Source organism: Bufo bufo, chromosome 6 (genome assembly GCF_905171765.1).
Source record: "Bufo bufo chromosome 6, aBufBuf1.1, whole genome shotgun sequence".
NCBI classification, from domain to species: domain Eukaryota; kingdom Metazoa; phylum Chordata; class Amphibia; order Anura; family Bufonidae; genus Bufo; species Bufo bufo.
The window spans coordinates 254,576-270,303 of NC_053394.1; the positions used below are offsets into that span (position 1 = coordinate 254,576).

General features: G+C 49.5%; 1 protein-coding gene across 1 annotated transcript in view; it reads left to right on the forward strand.

The window, feature by feature from the left end:
• The window catches only part of LOC121004788 (minichromosome maintenance complex binding protein), a 119,192-nt gene that overhangs the window by 68,043 nt on the left and 35,421 nt on the right, over positions 1-15,728 (forward strand). The window contains exons 11-12 of the mRNA XM_040437148.1: positions 14,958-15,075; positions 15,188-15,353. Of these exons, the coding sequence (XP_040293082.1) occupies positions 14,958-15,075; positions 15,188-15,353 (284 nt within the window). The remainder of the gene's footprint in view (positions 1-14,957; positions 15,076-15,187; positions 15,354-15,728) is intronic.

Here is a 15,728-nt window from a genome sequence, read left to right on the forward strand (position 1 = left end):
TCGCTCATCCCTCGTTAGTGGAGCCAAAATCAGGAGAGGCTTCAGAAGATGTGAGGTCTGTCCTCGGGGTCCTCCTATAAGGGGTCGTCTGCGAGGCTTATTGTGCACGGGTGACGGGCGGGTTTGCTGCAGCCGTTCACTCCCTCGAGGACCCGAATACTAATGTCGCAGCCACCGATATGGGGAACGTCCGGGACGACGTGACCCCGCAGGCGGTGACCTCCTGGAAGAAGATGGGATCCTTGCCTCCTCCCCTAATAACGAGGCTTCTGGCCCCAATGATCTCAGTTCACCCCGATGTTAACCCATTATGCACACTCAGTCACCACTAACCGTCAAACCATTATGACCCCTCCCCCCGCGCTGCTGTGAAGCCTCAACGATGCGGTTTCTTGGCGCTCGTTGGAAGCTGCCCGACCTGCAGGTGCTTCTACCTTCTGTCATCTCATCCGCTCCCGTCAGATGTTCCTACCACCCTGAGGCCTCTTTCACACGACCGAATGGCTTTTTCAATGTTTTGCGGCCGTATTTCCCGGATCCGTTTTTTGTTTCCATCGTTTTTCCGTATGGCTCATACAGTAATTACATAGGAAATATTGGGCTGGGCGTAACATTTTCAATAGATGGTTCTGCAAAAACGGAACGGATACCGAAGACCTACGGAATGCATTCTGGTTTTTTTTGCGGACCCATTGCCTTGAATGGAGCCACGGAACGTGATTTGCAGCCAATAATAGGACACGTTCTGTCTTTCACTGGAACAGAACGCACACGGAGTAGATTCATTGAAATGAATGGTTCTGTATATGGACCGTATACGGAATGCCAAAAACGGCCTATAAACGGGGGGGGGGAACGTATGAAAGAGGCCTCATGGTGAGCGGACGCAATGCCCCGATGTGGTCAGAGGTACCAGACAAGGCTCCGCTCTTCCCATTGCATTTCAGTATTTGGTTAGACCCGGTTCACTGTCAACCACTCGATGCCTAATTGCCGTCAGAACATCATCAGTGAAGGGGTTAATATTAGAGAAAATCAACTATTAGGAACCCAGATTCTGCAAGATCTTATAGACCTTCTATAAGTCGTAATCTCTGAGGAGAAGAATGACAGTGGGAATAACTGAGACATGGCTGGATGATAGCTATGACAGTGGGAATAACTGAGACACATCTGGATGATAGCTGTGACAGTGGGAATAACTGAGACCTGGCTGGATGATAGCTATGACAGTGGGAATAACTGAGACACGGCTGGATGATAGCTATGACAGTGGGAATAACTGAGACACGGCTGGATGATAGCTATGACAGTGGGAATAACTGAGACACGGCTGGATGATAGCTATGACTGTGGGAATAACTGAGACACGGCTGGATGATGGCTATGACAGTGGGAATAACTGAGACATGGCTGGATGATAGCTATGACAGTGGGAATAACTGAGACACGGCTGGATGATGGCTATGACAGTGGGAATAACTGAGACACGGCTGGATGATAACTATGACTGGGAATAACTGAGACATGGCTGGATGATAGCTATGACAGTGGGAATAACTGAGACATGGCTGGATGATAGCTATGACAGTGGGAATAACTGAGACACGGCTGGATGATAGCTATGACAGTGGGAATAACTGAGACATGGCTGGATGATAGCTATGACAGTGGGAATAACTGAGACACGGCTGGATGATGGCTATGACAGTGGGAATAACTGAGACACGGCTGGATGATAGTTATGACAGTGGGAATAACTGAGACACGGCTGGATGATAGCTATGACAGTGGGAATAACTGAGACACGGCTGGATGATGGCTATGACAGTGGGAATAACTGAGACACGGCTGGATGATAGCTATGACAGTGGGAATAACTGAGACATGGCTGGATGATAGCTATGACAGTGGGAATAACTGAGACACGGCTGGATGATAGCTATGACAGTGGGAATAACTGAGACACGGCTGGATGATAGCTATGACAGTGGGGATAACTGAGACACGGCTGGATGATAGCTATGACAGTGGGAATAACTGAGACACGGCTGGATGATAGCTATGACAGTGGGAATAACTGAGACACGGCTGGATGATAGCTATGACAGTGGGAATAACTGAGACACGGCTGGATGATAGCTATGACAGTGGGAATAACTGAGACACGGCTGGAGGATAGCTATGACAGTGGGAATAACTGAGACATGGCTGGATGATAGCTATGACAGTGGGAATAACTGAGACACGGCTGGAGGATAGCTATGACAGTGGGAATAACTGAGACACGGCTGGATGATAGCTATGACAGGGGGAATAACTGAGACACGGCTGGATGATAGCTATGACAGTGGGAATAACTGAGACACGGCTGGATGATAGCTATGACAGTGGGAATAACTGAGACACGGCTGGATGATAGCTATGACAGTGGGAATAACTGAGACACGGCTGGATGATAGCTATGACAGTGGGAATAACTGAGACATGGCTGGATGATAGCTATGACAGTGGGAATAACTGAGACACGGCTGGATGATATCTATGACAGTGGGAATAACTGAGACACGGCTGGATGATAGCTATGACAGTGGGAATAACTGAGACACGGCTAGATGATAGCTATGACAGTGGGAATAACTGAGACATGGCTGGATGATAGCTATGACAGTGGGAATAACTGAGACACGGCTGGATGATGGCTATGACAGTGGGAATAACTGAGACATGGCTGGATGATAGCTATGACAGTGGGAATAACTGAGACATGGCTGGATGATAGTTATGACAGTGGGAATTACTGAGACACGGCTGGATGACAGCTATGACAGTGGGAATAACTGAGACACGGCTGGATGATAGCTATGACAGTGGGAATAACTGATACACGGCTGGATGATAGCTATGACAGTGGGAATAACTGAGACACGGCTGGATGATAGCTATGACAGTGGGAATAACTGAGACACGGCTGGATGATAGCTATGACAGTGGGAATAACTGAGACACGGCTGGATGATAGCTATGACAGTGGGAATAACTGAGACACGGCTGGATGATAGCTATGACAGTGGGAATAACTGAGACACGGCTGGATGATAGCTATGACTGTGGGAATAACTGAGACATGGTTGGATGATAGCTATGACAGTGGGAATAACTGAGACACGGCTGGATGATAGCTATGACAGTGGGAATAACTGAGACATGGCTGGATGATAGCTATGACCGTAGGAATAACTGAGACACGGCTGGATGATAGCTATGACAGTGGGAATAACTGAGACACGGCTGGATGATAGCTATGACAGTGGGAATAACTGAGACACGGCTGGATGATAGCTATGACAGTGGGAATAACTGAGACACCGCTGGATGATAGCTATGACAGTGGGAATAACTGAGACACGGCTGGATGATAGCTATGACAGTGGGAATAACTGAGACACGGCTGGATGATAGCTATGACAGTGGGAATAACTGAGACACGGCTGGATGATAGCTATGACAGTGGGAATAACTGAGACACGGCTGGATGATAGCTATGACAGTGGGAATAACTGAGACACGGCTGGATGATAGCTATGACAGTGGGAATAACTGAGACACGGCTGGATGATGGCTATGACAGTGGGAATTACTGAGACACGGCTGGATGATGGCTATGACAGTGGGAATAACTGAGACACTGCTGGATGATAGCTATGACAGTGGGAATAACTGAGACATGGCTGGATGATAGCTATGACAGTGGGAATAACTGAGACACGGCTAGATGATAGCTATGACAGTGGGAATAACTGAGACATGGCTGGATGATAGCTATGACAGTGGGAATAACTGAGACACGGCTGGATGATAGCTATGACAGTGGGAATAACTGAGACATAGCTGGATGATAGCTATGACAGTGGGAATAACTGAGACATGGCTGGATGATAGCTATGACAGTGGGAATAACTGAGACACTGCTGGATGATAGCTATGACAGTGGGAATAACTGAGACACGGCTGGATGATAGCTATGACAGTGGGAATAACTGAGACATGGCTGGATGATAGCTATGACAGTGGGAATAACTGAGACACTGCTGGATGATAGCTATGACAGTGGGAATAACTGAGACACGGCTGGATGATAGCTATGACAGTGGGAATAACTGAGACACGGCTGGATGATAGCTATGACAGTGGGAATAACTGAGACACGGCTGGATGATAGCTATGACAGTGGGAATAACTGAGACACTGCTGGATGATAGCTATGACAGTGGGAATAACTGAGACACGGCTGGATGATAGCTATGACAGTGGGAATAACTGAGACACAGCTTTTTTTGGTGTTTTTTTATTTTTGCGCGGTATTGAGTATCGCAATACTTTTTTATGGTGACGAAAGCGAATCAAAATTTTGGTTTCAAAACAACCCTACTCTGATCTGATCGGCGCAGCGTTGTCACGATACCAAAATTTTGATTCGGTTTCGATTTGGCGACTAAAAATTTTATTTGGCTCCTAAATTTTTCCGTTCAGGAGCCAATGGCGACCAGGTGTTTTTTTTAGTCTGCAGACCGCGTGCACTGGGTGCAGTTCCTCACGGAGGTCGGCTTCTCCTCCACGATGTATACTTTCCAAAGGCAGCACTTCCAGATTTCGGTGAAGACCCCAAACTTTATTCCCCAGCCACGTTTCGGCCTTTGTCAAGCCACACAGGGATTATATACCCACAGCCAGAGCCGTCACATGTTATCAATCCCATGATTCCCCTCGGTGCTCTGTCACATGACCCTCTGACACATCCATATTATCAGTAAATCCTTGTCAATACAAAGTGTCAAACTTTCAGTGATGAGGCAAATATTAGCATAAAGTGTAATCTTACACCTATATCCATATCCCTTCTTATCCAACATATAGGAGCGAAGGGCCTGTATAGAGTGTGATACAAAAGTGCTACGTGCATCAAGAGTTAAAAGTGTATCATCAGGTCAGAAGGATACAGCTACATCTTTGTTGGTCCCATGTTCATATTCTTTCATTATATGCAAATGAGTCTCTAGAAGCAACGAGGGCATTAACTCCTCGGGGTTCCACTTTCTCTGCATCTGCTGCGTCCTCTGCACTTTGCCCGGAAGGCGTGATGATGATGCTTTTACTGCCTAAGTGCAGAGAGAGCGGAGCCTCTAGGTGTAATGGCCACGCCCCTGTTGCTCCGAGAAGCTCATTTACATATAGTAAAACCTTATTATTCTCAGCAGTGCGGGCACATGTGAACACGGTACCAACACGGGTGCCTTCAGCTGCCGAGCGCACAAGTAACCGGTCAGCCAGCGTCCTAGGGACAGATCTGCTGACGGCCCTCTAAACCGAAACGAGTTACACTTTACGTTAATGACGGAGATTTAATGCCACGGATGAGCAAAAACTTACCGGGGGGGGGGGGGGGCGGGTTTATTCCCTAATTCTTCTCGGCTTCATTTAAAAGCAATCCCAAGAGGACTGTTCACCCTGTGTGAAGCCTGTTAGGGACGACGACTCTACGCTTGCCCAATGGTCGCCCTTGGCACGCTTTTGTCAGGTTTTGGGGACGTTTGGGGGTGGTTAGGTCATGGGAGAAGATCTCACTCCTGTGGAAGTAAATCTGGAAAAGCTATGACCGTAATGTAAAATATATGAGTGATGTAAAAGGGATGAAATATGAGGCCAGGTCTCATTCGGACCATGTACCGCTGTCCCCTGATGATCTGGCGAGACCCTCATTGAGACCCTACTGGATGTCTGGACTGGGGAATCCTAATCAGCCAGGACTCGGGTCGTCTGGGATGCCTTTAAGGCATTCATGAGGGGAATATTGCTAATCTAAGGACAGGACATAGCATCAACGAGAAGACCTTAAAAGAAGCAGTGATCTGATCCACCCAGTCCTGTTCTAGGACCAAGACCGGAGAAAAGCCTCTCCTGACCTGGTGTTGGAGAAGGCCCAACAGAGGCTATAATTCAAAAATATTTTACTGAATCAGGACGTCCGGTAAATGACTGTCGAGTGATCTCTAATCAGGATGATAAAAAACAAATCGGTAACATCCGCTTAATAGATAACGGTAAAATAGTTACTGATCAGGATCTTCTCTGAACCATAGTAATATTCCGGATGACGTTCTAGACGCCTCTATAGATGCCATCACGGACATCCCAAGGGACTCGCATGCTTTGGGAATTCCCCCCCTGGTTCAGATGGGTTTCCATATGAATTGTACAGTAAATATAGGGGAGTTATTCTCCCAGGTCGTTGAAGGTCTTCGATGAGACATTGGAGAACGGGAGTTTACTGGAGTCAATGACAGAAGCTGTAATTATATTAATTTTGAAAAAAAGTAAAGACCCGCTAGATTTGGGGTCATATAGATCTATCATTATTCAATACGGATGTGAAGCTTCTCTCGAGGATTCTGGCTCCGGGCTTTCCAATTATACATCCAGATCAGAATGGGTTTATTCCAAATAAAGGTACTCCTCTTCACCCACATCCCCGATTTACCAATATTCAGTCTCCCGGGGGGGACTCTCGCTCCATCCTGGCTTTGGATGCCTCTAGGGCAGTGGTGGCGAACCTATGGCACTCGGAGCCCTCTCTGTAGGCACCCACTTCTTGGAAAAAGTCTATGGTGGACCAATATGCCTTAGGGCCCTTTCACACCTGCGTTCTTGTCTTCCGGCATAGAGTTCCGTCGTCGGGGCTCTATGCCGGAAGAATCCTCATCAGGATTATCCTAATGCATTCTGAATGGAGAGTAATCCGTTCAGGATGCATCAGGATGTCTTCAGCTCCGGAAACTGAACGTTTTTTGGCCGGAGAAAATACTGCAGCATGCTGCGCTTTTTGCTCCGGCCAAAAATCCTGAACACTTGCCGCAAGGCCGGATCCGGAATTAATGCCCATTGAAAGGCATTGATCTGGATCCGGCCTTAAGCTAAACGTCGTTTCGGCGCATTACCGGATCCGACGTTTAGCTTTTTCTGAATGGTTACCATGGCTGCCAGGACGCTAAAGTCCTGACAGCCATGGTAAAGTGTAGCGGGGAGCGGGGGAGCAGCATACTTACCGTCCGTGCGGCTCCCCGGGGCGCTTCAGAGTGACGTCAGGGCACCCCAAGCGCATGGATCACGTGACTTTAATAGCGTCCTGGCTGCCATAGTAACACTGAACGCATTTTGAAGACGGATCCGTCTTCAAATGCTTTCAGTACACTTGCGTTTTTCCGGATCCAGCGGGCACCTCCGGCAAATAGAGTACACGCCGGATCCGGACAACGCAAGTGTGAAAGAGGCCTTAGACTTTTCCCGCCATTCATCAGCGCAGGGCGCACCATGACCAGAGCAGGCGGCGCACCATGACCAGAGCAGGCGGCGCACCATGACCAGAGCAGGCGGCGCACCATGACCAGAGCAGGCGGCGCACCATGACCAGAGCAGGCGGCGCACCATGACCAGAGCAGGCGGCGCACCATGACCAGAGCAGGCGGCGCACCATGACCAGAGCAGGCGGCGCACCATGACCAGAGCAGGCGGCGCACCATGACCAGAGCAGGCGGCGCACCATGACCAGAGCAGGCGGCGCACCATGACCAGAGCAGGCGGCGCACCATGACCAGAGCAGGCGGCGCACCATGAACAGAGCAGGCGGCGCACCATGAACAGAGCAGGCGGCGCACCATGACCAGAGCAGGCGGCGCACCATGAACAGAGCAGGCGGCGCACCATGACCAGAGCAGGCGGCGCACCATGACCAGAGCAGGCGGCGCACTGAATGCCGGCTATTATAGCTACATGATAAAGTACGTGGAGCGTATACTATATTGGACTGTAGTATTCAGGGTAAATTGCCGTGTTGGCACTTGGCGATACATAAGTGGGTTTTAGGTTTGGGCACTCGGTCTCTAAAAGGTTCGCCATCACTGCTCTAGGGCCTTCACAGGGTGGAGTGGAGATTCCTCTGGAAGGTTTGGGGTAGGATGGGATTTGGAGAGAGATTTGGAGATATGATTAAGCTACTATATAGATCTCCCTTGGCGAGACTGAATATTGATGGGCGTTTGACACCTAGTTTTACCTTGAATAGGGCTACTCGCCCAGGTCGCCCATTATCCCCATTGTTATGTGATATCTGTATTGAGCCCTTGGCCATCAGGCAGGATACTAGAATTGAAGGGTTAAGGATCGCATTTCGCAGATGATCTATTCTTTATAGAGCATACGGACACTAGTCTTCCAAGAGTCATCCGAATAGTTAATTCCTTTGGCAGGGTTTCAGGCCTAGATTAAAAATAACTGGTCAAAAACTCCTCTTCTGCCAGTGGATAGTTGTGTGCCCTCCAGCGAGGGGTTTTGGAGTAGGTTGCACGTCTCCTACTCCTTCCAATATTTAGGTTTGATTAGATCGCCCAAGATTGAAGATTTCTTTACAGCTTAATCTGATCCCACTGTTGACTAAACTGGTGTTTGGCTTTGTCTCCCCTTATCTAGAGTGTCCCTGGTTAAGGGGTGACCCTACCCCAACGCCTCTCTATTCTTAGGAGCCCCCCCCCCCCCCCCCCCCCCCCCCCGTATGGATAGAGGACAAGTTGTTCTAACTTATGGAAAGAAGGATTAATGACTTAGGGTAAGGCTTTATATACCCCCTGGAGCGAGGGGCTTTGAATCTTCCCCACTTCAAGGGCTGTTTTATAGCCGGGCAGTTATGGTTATATCGTGAATGGGAGAAAAGTGCATTGTCTACGGGACTTCCTACAACAATAGATTTACCTTACTAGAATCTGGCCAATCGATGAATGTGGAACAGGACTATAGAGCGGCTAGAAAGCGGTTATCCTGGTGCACGACTAGATCATGGCTCCAGTGGTATAATCATTGGTATAATCTCCAGCTACAGGCTGCAGATCGCATTGCCGGAGATCAGTATTTTATATGTTTTACCTGTGGTGGAGAATAGAGAGATCATCGTTTTTGGAGCTCGCACAAAGCGAGACTTTGGATGATCTGTCATGGTTTAGATATTTTCAGTTGTGATCGTCAATCCTTGGTGTAAAGGATAGATCCATTCTGGAGATGCACGGCCAGTTGTTTAAAGGATTTGATAGTAAACTTAGAACAGAGAGTTAAGATGGATCCTATTATTATTACTTAAGGCACGATTTATTAAAATACAATCGCCAGGACAAAGGCCATGGGGAGTTGACTGTCCAGGTATTCAACCAGAGGGATGGGGAAACATATTTGCGAATTTAAAGGGTTTCTGTCATGAGAAATAACGTTATGTAGCGGACTATAAAAAAGAAAATGGCTGCACACCCTAATACATACAAACAATAGAGCTAAGAAATGGGGGTCATTCTAAAAGTCAATGGATGCTCTTAGCGCACATATTTGATCAAACGTGTGTCGGGCCTGTAGCGGATCTCCTGGCACCCCGACCGGGTACCTCCGTTGATGGATGCTCCTAGTGCTTCCCGAGGGCTCCAAGCACTCCGCTGTACACCGTAACCACCACAGGAACAAGGACCAGGAACAGCTCTTACAAGAGCTAGGGGTTATAGCCAGGGGAGTATACAGCGTATAGCAATCCCCCACACATGAGACGAGGCTCTATGGGGAATGTAAAACAGGAACTCTTTAATGGGTTATTTTTCAGCCTTTTATGCAGGTCTCCTAGCAAGGGACACTCCCCCTGGGGACCTTGTAGAAGACTGTGACAGTTTATATATCAGCCAATCACATGCATTTACAGTATTAAAACCCTCCCAGCAATTGTACACAAAAGCCCCTTCCCTCTGTCTGTAACGCAATCAACAAAATACAATGGGCATTGTCTGTGACGCAATCAACAAAATACAATTACCAGAACACAATGGGCTCTGCCTGTGATACAATTACCAAACATAATGGGCTATCTTAGTCACTCACAGGCAGAAAACACACATTTTTCCCAAAACACCGAAAACACCTCAAAACCCCACATATCCCCATAATTTATACATCTATGGATATCTCTGATCTGGGCGAACAACATATCCAAAAATCACCCAGATCCGAGCAGGGGTTCCCGAATTCCATGGAAGTCACATTTGGCCGACCGCAAGCATGGCTTTCCTGCCCAAAACAGTTCCACAGATTTAGGGTGTGCGGCCGGTCTGTCTTCTCCTTCAAAGTTAGTATATGGGCCATAATCCTGGGGCAGGAGGCCCCTCCAAAACCCAGTGGCGAGGTTATTTTTGGGTCCCTATCACTAAAGATACCGCCTCTCTTTGGACTTACCTGAGCCTACAATATTCAGGGCAGTGTAGGAACCAGCGACATAAGTGCTCTGCTCAGAAGCGGACTGACATTAGTGATGGGCTCATGTCGGCAGTACATGACAGTGAGCTTTATAACTCCCTGCCTGCCACCGTTCTCCTAAAATAAGCCTCTAGGTGCTATTAGGGCGTTGCTTCAGCACCTAGAGGCTCGGTCTACCCACCCTTTGGCACGTCCAGGTCCAGTTGATTGACTTTCGAGTTCTCCTAAGCAGTGAGATCGGCCATCTTTATTCCCAAGCCCGGCGATGCAGAGGTAAGTCCTTACCTGCGCCGCGAGCTCTCTGAAACGCATGCGGTCACCGGGAGCAGGCAGCTCCGAGAACATCCCGATGAAGGCGTATCTCCATCTGCTCTTGTCCAAAACGAAGACTATTGGAGCGCTATTAATAATGTCCTCATTCATAAATTGAGATTGCAGATTCCTGTTATGGTAGAATGTTGGATACCGAGTGATACCTTTTAGGAAGAATATGGTTTCTGGCTGGACTTCTGATCGCTCGGCCCTGGTTTTCACCATATGTTCCAGAGCCGAACACATGGATAAATATGAAAATATTCTCTATAAGCAAAGAAATGCTCAAGAGAAATTTTCCTTTTTCCTCTCTTGTTTCTTCTTTCCCGAGTGATGGAGGGATCTGAGATGCATCACAAGGGAGGGGTTTAAGGGGGACATAAAGTATATTAATTTTGTATTTGAATTATGATTAAAAATGTACAGTGTCGTTTTCTAATAAAGATAATGATACCACTAGGAAAGGGGACAGGATGTGAGCAGATCTGTGGTGTCGGAGCAGCTCCCCCCGCCACTCGGGCTCCCAAACCTATCTACTAGGGCAGTGATGGTGAACCTTTTAGAGACTGAGTGCCCAAACTTTAACCCAAAGCCCACTTATTTATCGCAAAGTGCCAACACGGTAATTTAACCTGAATTCTAAAGTCAAACATAGTATATCTTCCATGTACTCTATCATTTAGCTATAATAGCCTGCTACACTCAGTGCGCTGCCTGTGCTGTTCATAGCGAGCCCTGCGCTGATGAAGGGCAGGAAAAATCATTAGTGTGCCATAGACTTTTTCCAGGGTGCGGGTGCCCACAGAGAGGGCTCCGAGTGCCGCCTCTGGCACCCGTGCCATAGGTTCGCCAACACTGTACTAGGGGGCCGGTCAGACTGGATGGACCATGCGCTCTTCTCCAGCTGTCATTCCTCTGTCTTGGACCTCACCTCCACAATCTCCGTCTCATTAGTGATGCTTGGTGGTCTCCCTGTTGATGTAGGACTCTGTGTCCTCAGCTAGGGAGTATATAAAGGGCTTTCTTGTCAATTGCTTCAGAATAAACGTCTCCTTCCTTTTTTCCCATCTAGGTGAGATTGGGGGATATGGAGGAATGAGCACTGTGACCAGATCAGAGGAGGGGGGAGGATGGTGAGCTTGTGGAGATGGAGGAACAAGCACTGTGACAAGATCGAAGGTGGGGGGGGGGGGAATGGTGAGCTTGTGGAGATGGAGGAATGAGCACTGTGACCAGATCGGAGGTGGAGGGAGAATGGTGAGCTTGTGGAGATGGAGGAATGAGCACTGTGACCAGATCGGAGGAGGGGGGAGGATGGTGAGCTTGTGGAGATGGAGGAATGAGCACTGTGACCAGATCGGAGGAGGGGGGAGGATGGTGAGCTTGTGGAGATGGAGGAATGAGCACTGTGACCAGATCGGAGGAGGGGGGAGGATGGTGAGCTTGTGGAGATGGAGGAATGAGCACTGTGACCAGATCGGAGGTGGAGGGAGGATGGTGAGCTTGTGGAGATGGAGGAATGAGCACTGTGACCTGATCGGAGGTGGAGGGAGGATGGTGAGCTTGTGGAGATGGAGGAATGAGCACTGTGACCAGATCGGAGGTGGAGGGAGAATGGTGAGCTTGTGGAGATGGAGGAATGAGCACTGTGACCAGATCGGAGGAGGGGGGAGGATGGTGAGCTTGTGGAGATGGAGGAATGAGCACTGTGACCAGATCGGAGATGGAGGGAGGATGGTGAGCTTGTGGAGATGGAGGAATGAGCACTGTGACCTGATCGGAGGTGGGGGGAGGATGGTGAGCTTGTGGAGATGGAGGAATGACCACTGTGACCTGATCGGAGGTAGGGGGAGGATGGTGAGCTTGTGGAGATGGAGGAATGAACACTGTGACCAGATCAGAGGTGGAGGGAGGATGGTGAGCTTGTGGAGATGGAGGAATGAGCACTGTGACCAGATCGGAGGAGGGGGGAGGATGGTGAGCTTGTGGAGATGGAGGAATGAACACTGTGACCAGATCGGAGGTGGAGGGAGGATGGTGAGCTTGTGGAGATGGAGGAATGAGCACTGTGACCTGATCGGAGGAGGGGGGAGGATGGTGAGCTTGTGGAGATGGAGGAATGAACACTGTGACCTGATCGGAGGAGGGGGGAGGATGGTGAGCTTGTGGAGATGGAGGAATGAGCACTGTGACCAGATCGGAGGTGGAGGGAGGATGGTGAGCTTGTGGAGATGGAGGAATGAGCACTGTGACCAGATCGGAGGTGGAGGGAGGATGGTGAGCTTGTGGAGATGGAGGAATGAACATTGTGACCTGATCGGAGGTGGAGGGAGGATGGTGAGCTTGTGGAGATGGAGGAATGAGCACTGTGACCTGATCGGAGGTGGAGGGAGGATGGTGAGCTTGTGGAGATGGAGGAATGAGCACTGTGACCAGATCGGAGGTGGGGGGAGGATGGTGAGCTTGTGGAGATGGAGGAATGAGCACTGTGACCAGATCGGAGGTGGAGGGAGAATGGTGAGCTTGTGGAGATGGAGGAATGAGCACTGTGACCTGATCGGAGGTAGGGGGAGGATGGTGAGCTTGTGGAGATGGAGGAATGAGCACTGTGACCAGATCGGAGGTGGAGGGAGGATGGTGAGCTTGGGGAGATGGAGGAATGAGCACTGTGACCAGATCGGGGGGGGGGGGAGGATGGTGAGCTTGTGGAGATGGAGGAATGAGCACTGTGACCAGATCGGAGGTGGAGGGAGGATGGTGAGCTTGGGGAGATGGAGGAATGAGCACTGTGACCAGATCGGAGGGGGGGGGAGGATGGTGAGCTTGTGGAGATGGAGGAATGAGCACTGTGACCAGATCGGAGGTGGAGGGAGGATGGTGAGCTTGGGGAGATGGAGGAATGAGCACTGTGACCAGATCGGAGGGGGGGGGAGGATGGTGAGCTTGTGGAGATGGAGGAATGAGCATTGTGACCAGATCGGAGGTGGAGGGAGGATGGTGAGCTTGTAGAGATGGAGGAATGAGCACTGTGACCTGATCGGAGGTAGGGGGAGGATGGTGAGCTTGTGGAGATGGAGGAACGAGCACTGTGACCTGATCGGAGGTGGGAGGAGGATGGTGAGCTTGTAGAGATGGAGGAATGAGCACTGTGACCAGATCGGAGGAGGGGGGAGGATGGTTAAATAAAGGGCTTTCTTGTCAATTGCTTCAGAATAAACGTCTCCTTCCTTTTTTCCCATCTGACGGAGCTTGTACCTCAGATTATGGTCACAGCCAAAAATGTTCCTGTGAGAGAAACCGGCAAATCTCCATCTCCAGTAGCTGGAAGCCTGGTTTTGACATATAGATATAAACTATTAAAATCTTCAAATCGCACGTCCGGGTGTCCAACACCAGACCACAGATGAGTGCAGAGACCGGTCCCCAGTTACCACCGGTAGTTTTATACATTTGGTGCAACTTGCAAGAGAATATTAGAAAATTCAGTTTTACCAAATTCGAAAATGTTGTTTTCAGAGTCTAAATACTTTGGATATTCCTTCTGCGAGTCTTAGTCCACAGTGAAGGGCCCTGAAAATGGGTGGGGGTCCACGGGGCTTATTGGGTGGCTTTTTTAACCCTAAACTGGCAATACATTGTAGTTTTCTGTGTGTTTTATGCACCCGATAGTTTTTTGTTTTGTGATATCTCCTGAATGTGTCATTTTAGCAGCTCTTTAATTTGACAGTTATTTAAGAGAAATGAGGACTTTGTCCCCAAAACCGCCACCAGCCGATGACGAGGTCACACGGATGTCTTTCCGTGTCCAGGAAGGTTCATCATGACACAGGAAAAGCTCTTTGAATGAGAATAACACATTTTTTTGTGAGAGCCTGTTTTTTGCGGGACAAATTAGAGTTTTTAATGGAACCATTTAATGGGTCATAAAATGTTTGGAGAAACTGTTAAAAAATAAATAAATAAAAATTTGTGTGGTTGAACTGGGAAAAAAAAACACAATTTTAACTTAAGTTTATTCGCAGCACCAAGCAATTATTTCCGAGGTGCCGATCAAAAGGCGGTCTGACCACTTGGCCACCTCTGACCCCAGGTGTGCGGCTCTCGCTTCATTTACACTTTCTCTGTATTCTGCTGAATCTGGACACCATTGAACCTGTCACCGTCATGGATGACAGGTTGGTGTGGTGGTGGTTTTGTAGGTTGTCATGACAGGTTCTCTAAGTCGTGAGTAGACGAGCAGACGTTTGGCTCGGTCTCTCCTCGTTCAGTAGTCATGTGGCGCAGTAACGTTTTTGGTCTCTGATCATTGACAGATATGCACGGAGAGACGTTCTTCCCCTGGGGAAATTCTCCCTAAACCTCAGCGGTTGTCCGCGAAACAGTGGCTTCACCCAACATTTTTATCGTGTCCTGCAGCAAATTGTAGCTGTGGTAAGTCAGTATGTGTGGTGCGATAAATGGTTGTACATCAGTCCAGAAAAATCCCACGCTGTGCCCTCGTGAAGTATCCTGATAGTTTTTTATTTTTATTCTCCTTCTGCAGTCTCATTATCTTCCAATGACCATAGAAAACATGAACACCATGCGCTTCATTCCCTGCAAAGATTACTCCGCAAACCGTCTGGTGAGTGGCCTCCTGCAGCTGCCGTCACACACCCTGCTGGTGGTAGATGAGACCGTCCTGGAGCAGGGCCAGCTCGACACAGCAGGTTAGTGGCTGAGGGGCTGGCCGGTCAGGGGAGGTGAGGGGCTGGCCGGTCAGGGGAGGTGAGGTGCTGGCCGGTCAGGGGAGGTGAGCGGCTGGCCGGTCAGGGGAGGTGAGGGGCTGGCCGGTCAGGGGAGGTGAGGGGCTGGCCGGTCAGGGGAGGTGAGCGGCTGGCCGGTCAGGGGAGGTGAGCGGCTGGCCGGTCAGGGGAGGTGAGCGGCTGGCCGGTCAGGGGAGGTGAGGGGCTGGCCGGTCAGGGGAGGTGAGGGGCTGGCCGGTCAGGGGAGGTGAGGGGCTGGCCGGTCAGGGGAGGTGAGGGGCTGGCCGGTCAGGGGAGGTGAGGGGCTGGCCGGTCAGGGCAGGTGAGGGGCTGGCCGGT